Source organism: Panicum virgatum, chromosome 8K (assembly GCF_016808335.1).
Source record: "Panicum virgatum strain AP13 chromosome 8K, P.virgatum_v5, whole genome shotgun sequence".
NCBI classification, from domain to species: Eukaryota; Viridiplantae; Streptophyta; class Magnoliopsida; order Poales; family Poaceae; genus Panicum; species Panicum virgatum.
In genome coordinates, this window is record NC_053143.1 from 55636794 (window position 1) to 55646216 (window position 9423).

A 9423-nucleotide genomic window follows, 5' to 3' on the forward strand; every position below is an offset into this window, starting at 1 on the left:
AGGGCTGAAGCCCTGCTAATCTATCTCAAAGTCGATTGGCTACAGTACAAAATCAAATGATTCAAACAAATGTACGTTGTCGATGCTCCTCTTCGCTCAGAAAAAAAACCCTGAGGCACAATACTAAACAGGAAACTTCTCCATTGGATGCATCAGATGCGATACACACTAATCGATTTCAAATATACCGAGGAACAAAATAGAAGATAGAGAAATCAATAAAAATTGCTAGAGAAAATGAAAAATAAAGAAAAGAGTTAGAAACAACAACAAAGATATATATGGAACTATCTATCACCGAGATGACAAAACTCTAAAGTAGACCAATATATGCAGTCATATGGGCTAAAAATAAATAAATTGTGCAGAGTGGGAAAAATAATAATAGGTTCGGTTAAATAAAAAATTTTAAACATATATGCATTAACATAGCACGCATATACATAAGTTTTGCATAACATTTATTTACCAAAGCCAGCAGGAGGCCTCAACTTATTTTTTAACATAACTTTTTTTGTCTAATCTATGATCATTTTTATTTCGCTCCGATGATGAGTTAGGTCTAGATCTGCTAGATGCTACTTAAGTGCTCTAACAACTACACTAGATATATTTTCGCTAAATATTAATCAAAATATTGCAAGATACAAATCGAACTCCAACATCTAAGTTACAGATTGTTGGCAAACATAACTATCAAATACATATAAATATATTTCATAATTATAAAAAACTTTATATGAATACAATTATGTAAAATTTGCTCCGTATTCAAGGTGATCCAAAATTGAATTCAATCCTCAAATTTAGATTTTGCAGGTTTAAGCACTAAAATATGCAACTATAATATAGAATAAAGCAACATAAAAAGTGATGATTGATATGAACTCCTATGCATAGAAAGCTGCAAGTAGTATAATATTCAACAAGAGCAAATGAGAGGTAAATAAATTACAAAATACATCTCTTCTGTCAATGTAAATATTTTTAAAGAATTAAATAAAAAACTAGCTACCCGCGCTATTAGCGCGGGCCACCTTGCTAGTTATTTTTAAATAATTGTTCTTTAAACATGTGCTTGTGGTACATGCATCTCTACTAGTAAGATCATAAAACTCATAAATAAATTATTTACTCTAGTTATAAGAGTAGCAGCAGCAGCTGAACATACAGAGCACTCACAGCACATCCAAGTAGTAGTAAACACAGAAGTGCAGCGAGGATGGATTGGATAGGATTGGGTTGGGTTGGGTTGGATTGGTTCAGATGTTGCTTCTGATCTTCATCTTGCCGAAGAGCGAGTGCCTCCCCTCGGCGACGACCTTGCCCGTGGCGGCGTTGGCGACGAGGACGTGCGTGCCGGAGTAGGCGCCCTTGTGGCCCAGCGCCCTGGCGGAGATACGGAGGGTGTCGCCGGGCGCGGCGGCGGCGAGGTCAACGAAGGAGACGGACATGTCCACGGAGACCTTGAGGTGTTGGCCGTCGGCCACGGCGGCGGCGGAGCCGATCTCGTCCACCAGGGCCACCACGGCGCCGGCGGCCAGGTGGTTCCCGCCGGCGGTGAGGCGGGTGGGCACGGTGAAGGAGCAGAGGATGCGGCCCGGGTGGATGCTGTCGACGCGGATCCCCTGCAGCGCGAACCCCTCGAAGAAGCTGGGGCTGGGCTCCGCCGCCGCCTGGAGCGCCCGCCGCGCGGCTGCGGCTCGGCGTTCTAGCTCGTCCACCAGCGCGCCATCCTCGCTGCTCACCTGCAACAGCGCTTTCACATCAGAAGCAGAAGCCCCCATGGCCATGGCCTGCGCCTGCTTCTTGGACACACACAGCGACCAACCACACAAAAGTCGAAGAGGGGAAACCACCTGCAGCGGCGGATCCAGCAGGGGGGCTAGGGGGCTCCAGCCCCAAGCTCCCCTAATTACACGTAAAACACTATAGTAAAAACATTAAATCACCATTAAATTTTCACACAAATCAACATCTCCATTGTTTCAGCCCCCTTGCCTCTCATCCTGCATCCGCCACTGACCACCTGTCCTTGTCCTTATCCAAGTACATCATCAGATACAATTTCTTCCACACGACTAGCTAGCTAATTACATTTTTTGCTACAGTTACTTGCGATCACTTCAGGCATCCTATCCTCTCCTTCTTTCCATTATGATTTATGAATGTGATACAGAAAACAGAGGATGCATGTGCATATCATCATTGTGTTATGTATGATGTGCACTCCCACTGTTTGGAACTAATTAAGGCCCTGCTATGTAGCTGTAGATCGAGTACTAGAGTGTGTGTGTATACATGTAATGCAACAGCTGCTAGACTAAAAACAACACAACAATGTCCAGCTAGCTACATGGCCCACCTTGTCAGCCAGAAGAAACTATACCGTGGCCCTGTTTAGTTCCCACCCCATAAACTCCGTAAACGCAAAAAGAAAAACATCACATTGAATGTTTCGACACAAGCATGGAGTACTAAATGAAATCTATTTACAAAACTTTTTATATAGATGGGCTGTAAATCGCGAGACGAATCTAATAAGCCTACATAATCTATGATTTGCAACAGTGATGCTACAGTAACCATCCGCTAATTATTAATTAATCATGGATTAATTAACAACATTAGATTTGTCTCACGATTTATAACTCATTTGTGCAAAAAGTTTTGTAAATATACTTTATTTAGTACTTCAAATTAGCAAGATTTCATCGCAAATTTTTTTTGTGTTTCATCTTGAAGCGTCCCCTCATAAGAGAAGACTTAAATGTGATACCAACATCAGTCCCAGGAGACTGATGACACATTTATTACATCATATGGTTCATCACCGTACAACTCGACGCGGTAATGGGCAGTGAAGCGCCACTATCGCGAGGATTACAACTAAAACCCACACAACTACATTAACTACGAAGAGGGGGTCATCAGAGTCTTGCACCATACAGAACTTCCTGCGGGTGACCCTATCCATAGGCAAGGCTGGGAGTGTGACGGTACCCTACTCGACGTCTTCGGGAACGTAGTCTGGATCTTCCTCTGAAAAAATTAAGAATGAGGTGAGTACAAACGTACTCAGCAAGTCCATCCACACCCACGGAGGGGGTATAAACAGAATATAATGCACAGGGTAAATCAAGGATAAGGCTAGAGTTTAATTTACAGAAAGCAATATTTTATGCAGGGGTTCATTTGAAAGAAAGGATTTTCAAAGCAAGTTTTTCTTGCACCGAGTAACACGTAGTGTTGACCCACACAAGATCCAAGTTTTAAGCTGTTACCGGACTCCTCATCCGCCGTAGCACACGGCACAACTGCCGGACACTTTTCCCAAAACAACTCACGCCAACCCATCCCTTCCCAGAATAAACACTAGCTGCGTGACCACACCGTAACTCGCCCAGTACCGTGGGCATGGCTATTCGAATAGATTTTAACTCTGCAGAGGTGTGCAACTTTACCCACAAGCGGGGTACCACAGCTCGAACACCGTAGTGTCGGTGTAGATCCCAACAAAGCCATTACCCACCTTAGCTAGACCTGACTAGCCATCACAGGATCCACCAAGGGGTCATTGACCTATCACAGAGGTTTTAACCGGGGCATAAGTCACACAGAGCTAATCTCTTCTCCTTGATCACCCGTTGCTCTCAGCTCTCCTGATGGCTATCAGACTAACTAGTGGGGTTTATGCTAAGCCGTTGCCCATTCAACGGTCGAGTGGTTTGCACGATAGTGGAGTTAGGTGAGCTGACACACCAACTCGGTCCTTAGTTGTGACAAGATGGATATCTCTCTTCCTTGCTCTGCCACACAGGCACGAGCACACCAATCGGCAAATCACACAAAAATGACATCCATCCCGTCTAAACTCATCTTTCGAAATTTCGCATTTCTCCCTTCCCACACACGCACACATTTTCTTTATAAAACAAGTTGTATTGTGTATAAGGTCATAAGCGTTCTAGCAGCGATTAACGTCTTCAAATATGTAGACATTAATCTGGGTGGTCAAGGAATGGTTATAGCAAATCAAGGGGTGGCTATCCAACCATGTTTTTAGCAGACAAAAAATATGTAATTTTATAAAATAGGTCAATAGGTTGTGTTTATAAAAACTAGGACAAAACATGCATCAAAGGGCGGGATTGAACTTGCCGTCTTCAAATCCATCCGGCGGTTCCTGATCGAAGTGCTGTCCTTCGGGCTCGGGGTCGCATAACTGGTCCTCGTTCGCTTGCTCGCAGTACTGCTCGTTGACGGGCTCTCCTTCGTTAACACCGTGATCTACGACGTATACAATCAAGCACACAATCAAGAAAAAGAAATAAAAGCTTTATCGTTGAGCTCGATTCGGAAACAAATAAGGTATGAAGATATAAGTAATATTTTTGGGAGATTTCCTAATGGCATGGCCAATATTATGCTAGAAATGGCGTGGTAAAGTTTCGGATCGATCGGAGGTTGTTTGGCACATAAAATGATAGGTTATATAAAGGTTCAGGGGTCAAATAAGGAGTCAGGGACCAGTTTGTAATTATTTCTGAGAAGGTAGGGGCTTGATTGGTATTTTAGAAATTATCCGGGTTATTCTGGAAAAGGTCAGGGGTTTATTTAGAATTATGTTTATATGAGGGAAGGGTTTATTTTGAAATAGAATAAAGGGAAGGGATTCTTTTGCAAAAAGACAAAGGAGTGGGAGGGTTCTTAAATAAAAAGGAAGGAGGCCAAGGGGCTTTGGGCATTTTTGCCCTCCTCTCCTTCCTCCCGACCGCAGAACAGGGGAGGGAGAGGTGGCTCGACGGCGGCGGCCCGGGCTGGCGGCTCAGGGCGCGAGGGCGGCTCTGGAGTGAGGGAAAAGAGAGAGAGGGAGGGGGAATGATCCGATCCCCGGTCGTGGCTTGGTCCGGGGTGGTCCGAGGCGGCCCGGCCATGAGGGCGGCTGCAGTGAGCGGCGGCGGCCGTGGTGGCGCCGCTGCGGAGCTCGGTGGCGGCCAAGGAGCAGGGGAAAAGAAGAGGGGAGGCGAGGAGATCCCGGTACGCCCCCTACCTTGGGCCGGGGTGGCTTGTGGGCGGCCCTCCGCGGCGGCGGGTGGCAGCGGGCCTAGAAACGCGCGGCGGCGGCGCTACGGAACTAGGAGAGAGGGGGCTAGAGGTGGCGGAGGTGGTTGTGGGGCGAGGAGCGGCGCGGGGGTCCCTTTATAGGGTGAGTAAGGCGATGGCGAGGCCGGGGCAGGTGGCGGTCTGGCGAGCGGTGCGGGGCGCTTTAATGGCGTCCGGCGTCGCGACGCGGCGGCGCGGGCGGCGAGGCCAACACTAGTGATGGGATGGCTCGGGCAGGCTTGCGCGGGGTAGGCGGTGCAGTGCTTGGCGGCGGGAGGCGCGGCAAGCAGGGGCGCGTGCCCCACGTGGGTGCAGTGCGCACGCAGGCGGCCGGCGGTGATGGCGGCACAGGAAGGCGGTGGCGAGTCGATGGGCGGCGTGGCGAGGCTCGGGGCTTGTGGAACACGCGACGAGCGGGGCGGTGCAGGGAAGGCGGGGCGTGCGGTGTGTGGGTGCGGCGTGCGCGGCGTCGCGGCGTGCATGGCCGAGGGAGGAGGCGCGCGTGCGAGGGCATGGAGCCGGGAGCGGCCGAGGCGAGCGCGGGGAGCCGAGGTCGGGCATGCGCGGCCGAGCAACGCTCGGGGGCGTGCGGGAGCGGGGCAGAGGAGAGGAAGGAGAGAGAGATAAGGAAAAGAAAATAAGAAAAATGGGGGAAAAGAGAAAAGGGAGAGAGAGAGATATGCTCGGCGGCGATCGCGGCGTCGACCGCGGCTGCACGCGCACGCGCGTTGGCCGGGCGTGGCGCGGCGGTCGGCAGTACGCGATGCGGAACAGGAAAAAGAGAGGAACGAGACATCGACTGATTTCGGGTGTTGGGGCAGAACTCCGAGGGGACAGGTTTAGGGTTTAGAGTTTTAGGAAGGTTTTGAGCTCAACGATGGAAAAAATATATTTTAGCGCGTGATTTAATTTAGGTAAATTTTGGGATGTACTACCCCACTTAAAATGAATCTCGTCCTCGAGATTCGGCTTGGTTCCTAAAGAGATGGGGAAATTCCTTCTTCAAAGTATCTTCGCGTTCCCATGTAGCTTCTTCTACTCCATGTCTACTCCACTGAACTCTGCAAATCCGTACCTCGGAGTTTCTTGTCCTCCTAGTGACAGTGTCCAAAATCTTGACAGGTATTTCCTGGTACCGAAGGTCTGTCTGTAGATCTATCTCTTCTTCCGGCACATGCTCTTTCTCCGGCACTCTTAAACATCTCCTTAGCTGGGACACATGGAACACCGGGTGTATATCCGATATTCCTTCTGGTAACTCCAGTCGGTATGCTACGGCTCCGACTTTCTTCAGAACTCGGTATGGTCCAATGTTCCAAGGGGCCAACTTTCCTTGTACCTGAAACCTTCGGGTTACTCGAATGGGTGAAACCTTGAGATAAACGAAATCTCCTGGGTTGAAACTTATTTCCCGTCTTTTCCTGTCCGCGTAGCTCTTCTGTCGAGACTGGGCTACTTTCAGCTTTTCTCTAATCTCGGCAACTCTTTCTTCTGCTTCCTTTATGAGTGCGGGTCCGACTAGGGCACGTTCTCCAACCTCTGACCACATCAGGGGAGTTATGCATTTTCTGTCATAAAGAGCTTCAAATGGTGACATGCCTAAACTCGCTTGATAACCGTTGTTGTATGAAAATTCCGCATAGGGTAGACTTTGCTCCCAATCCTTGCCATAGGTAAGGACATATGCTCTCAACATATCCTCCATGATCTAATTCACCCTTTCTGTCTGGCCATCCATTTGCGGGTGATAAGCGGAGCTGAAATCCAATTTGGTGCCCATGGCTTTATGCAAACTTTTCCAAAACATAGAGGTGAATTTGGTCCCTCTATCTGAAACAATTTTGCTAGGCACACCATGCAACTTTACTATGTTTTCCACGTAAAGCTTAGCTAGCTTTTCTCCACCATAGTTGGTCCGTACGGGTATGAAATGAGCCGCTTTAGTGAGTCGGTCCACTATTACCCATATGGAGTCATGCCCTTTCTGTGTTCTGGGCAAACCCACTACAAAGTCCATTCCTATCTCATCCCATTTCCAAACCGGAATGGGTAGGGGTTGCAACAATCCTACTAGCTTCTGATGTTCGGCCTTGATCCTTTGGCAAGTATCACAATGGGCGACAAACCGTGCAATGTCCACCTTCATTCCTTTCCACCAATATTTTTGTTTTAAGTCCATGTACACCTTGGTGGATCCTGGGTGGATGGAGTAGGCCGAGTTATGGGCTTCATCCATGATTAGTTGCCGAAAGTCTTCTTTCTGGGGCACACAAATCCTATTTTTATACCATAAAGTTCCCTCATTATCCACTCTAAAATCCGGTGCCTTATTTTCTCCAGTCTGCGTTCGGATTTCCATCAAGTTCTCGTCCGAGCTTTGTGCCTTTTTAATTTTATCCTCCAGAGTGGGTTGAATGCTCATCTTGCAAATGGAACCTCGAGGAACAATGTGCACATTCAATCGTGCCATTTCTTCCTGCAGATGGGCATCCTTGGGCCCATAAGATTTCCGGCTTAAGGCATCTGCTACCACGTTAGTTTTGCCAGGGTGGTAATGAATTTCCAAATTATAATCCTTAACCAATTCCAACCATCTTCTTTGCCTTAAGTTCAAATCCGGTTGGGTGAAGATATACTTCAAACTCTTATGCTTGGTGTAAATCTCACATTTATTTCCAGTCAAATAATGTCTCCAAATCTTAAGGGCATGCACTACGGCTGCAAATTCCAAATCATGGGTTGGATAATTCTGCTCATGAGGCCTGAGTTGGCGGGAAGCGTATGCAACAACTTTCATGTCTTGCATCAGTACACAACCCAATCCTTGTCGGGATGCATCACAATAAATGACAAAATCCCGATGAATGTCCGGTAGGGTCAGCACTGGGGCGGTCGTCAACCTATTCTTCAATTCTTGAAAACTCCTCTCACATGACTCTGTCCAGGTGAATTTCTTCTCCTTCTTGAGCAGCTCTGTCATGGGCCGGGCTATCTTGGAAAATCCTTCAATGAATCTCCGATAATATCCAGCTAATCCAAGAAAACTTCTAATTTCACTAACACTGGTCAGTTGCTGCCAGTTGGAAACTGCTTCCACCTTCTCGGGGTCCACTGCTACTCCTTCTGCGGTTAGAATATGTCCAAGAAAAGCTACTTTCTCAAGTCAGAATTCACACTTGCTGAATTTGGCATATAGTTTATGTACTCTCAACTTTTCCAATACTACCCGCAGATGTTGCTCGTGTTCCTGAACACTCTTGGAATAAATAAGTATGTCGTCGATAAAGACTACGACAAACTTATCTAACTCGTCCATAAACACCTTGTTCATGAGGTTCATGAAATATGCAGGTGCATTGGTGAGTCCAAAAGACATTACGGTAAACTCAAACTGCCTGTAACGGGTGACAAAAGATGTTTTTGAAATGTCGCTTTCTCTAATCTTGAGCTGAAAATACCCTGACCTCAGATCAATTTTGGAGAAGTACTTGGCTCCTTTTAGATGATCAAAAAGGTCATCAATTCTGGGGAGGGGGTACTTATTCTTGATGGTAACTTCGTTCAGCGCCCGGTAATCTACACACAACCTCATACTCCTGTCCTTCTTCTTGACAAACAGGACTGGGGCTCCCCAAGGCGACGAGCTTGGTCTGATGAAGCCAATTCATTGTAGTACTGTTGCAACGAGGATATGAACTTTTCCACAAAACTCGAGGATATGAACGAGTATGATGCTCCAGAATCAAATAGTACCGTTGCAAGAGCTGAGCTGACTAGGTACTCACCGAGCACTACGCCCTGAGCTCCTTGAGCTTCCTGTGCGTTGATGTGGTTGACGCGGGCTCGTCCAAATGACTGCTGAGGCTGCCTCATCTGCTAACTGTTGTTGTTGGTGTTGTTGTTGTTGTTGTTGCGGATGGGCACTCGGTTGGCACCTGTCAGAACTGGCCTTGGTCCATTCACCATGTTGGAGAAGGCTGATGTAGCAGGCTTGTTGGCGATGAAATGCCCTATCTCGCGGTAGTTGAAACAGGCCCTAACATTGTTGTTGTTGTTGGCGACCTGGCTTGCATTGCTCTGTGGGGCCTTCATGGTGTTCTGGTTCCTGAGTTGTGTGTTAGAGGCCTGTGGGCCTGTCATCTGAGACTAAGTCCTATACTGCATTGGGGCCTGATATCTTGGTGCCATATAGCTGGAATTCCTTGGTTTCTGGAAGCGGTCCTGCTGGCGGGCCTTGCTTTCCAGAAACTTGCGCTTGTTATCCTTCCTTTCTTCAATTTTGGCCCTTTCTGTAAGAATGGCTTTGTTCATAAGAGT

The 9423-nt window shown here is 47.4% G+C and overlaps 1 protein-coding gene across 1 annotated transcript; it reads right to left on the reverse strand.

Moving 5' to 3' along the window:
• Positions 1-1097: 1097 nt before the first annotated feature.
• On the reverse strand, positions 1098-2186 carry LOC120645323 (acyl-coenzyme A thioesterase 13-like). The gene is made up of 2 exons (XM_039922127.1): positions 2030-2186; positions 1098-1859 (listed from the first exon to the last, which is right to left on the reverse strand). The coding sequence occupies exon 2, from the start codon at positions 1791-1793 to the stop codon at positions 1263-1265; it is 531 nt and encodes a 176-aa protein (XP_039778061.1). The 5' UTR covers positions 1794-1859; positions 2030-2186; the 3' UTR covers positions 1098-1262.
• Between the last annotated feature and the right edge of the window lie 7237 nt (positions 2187-9423).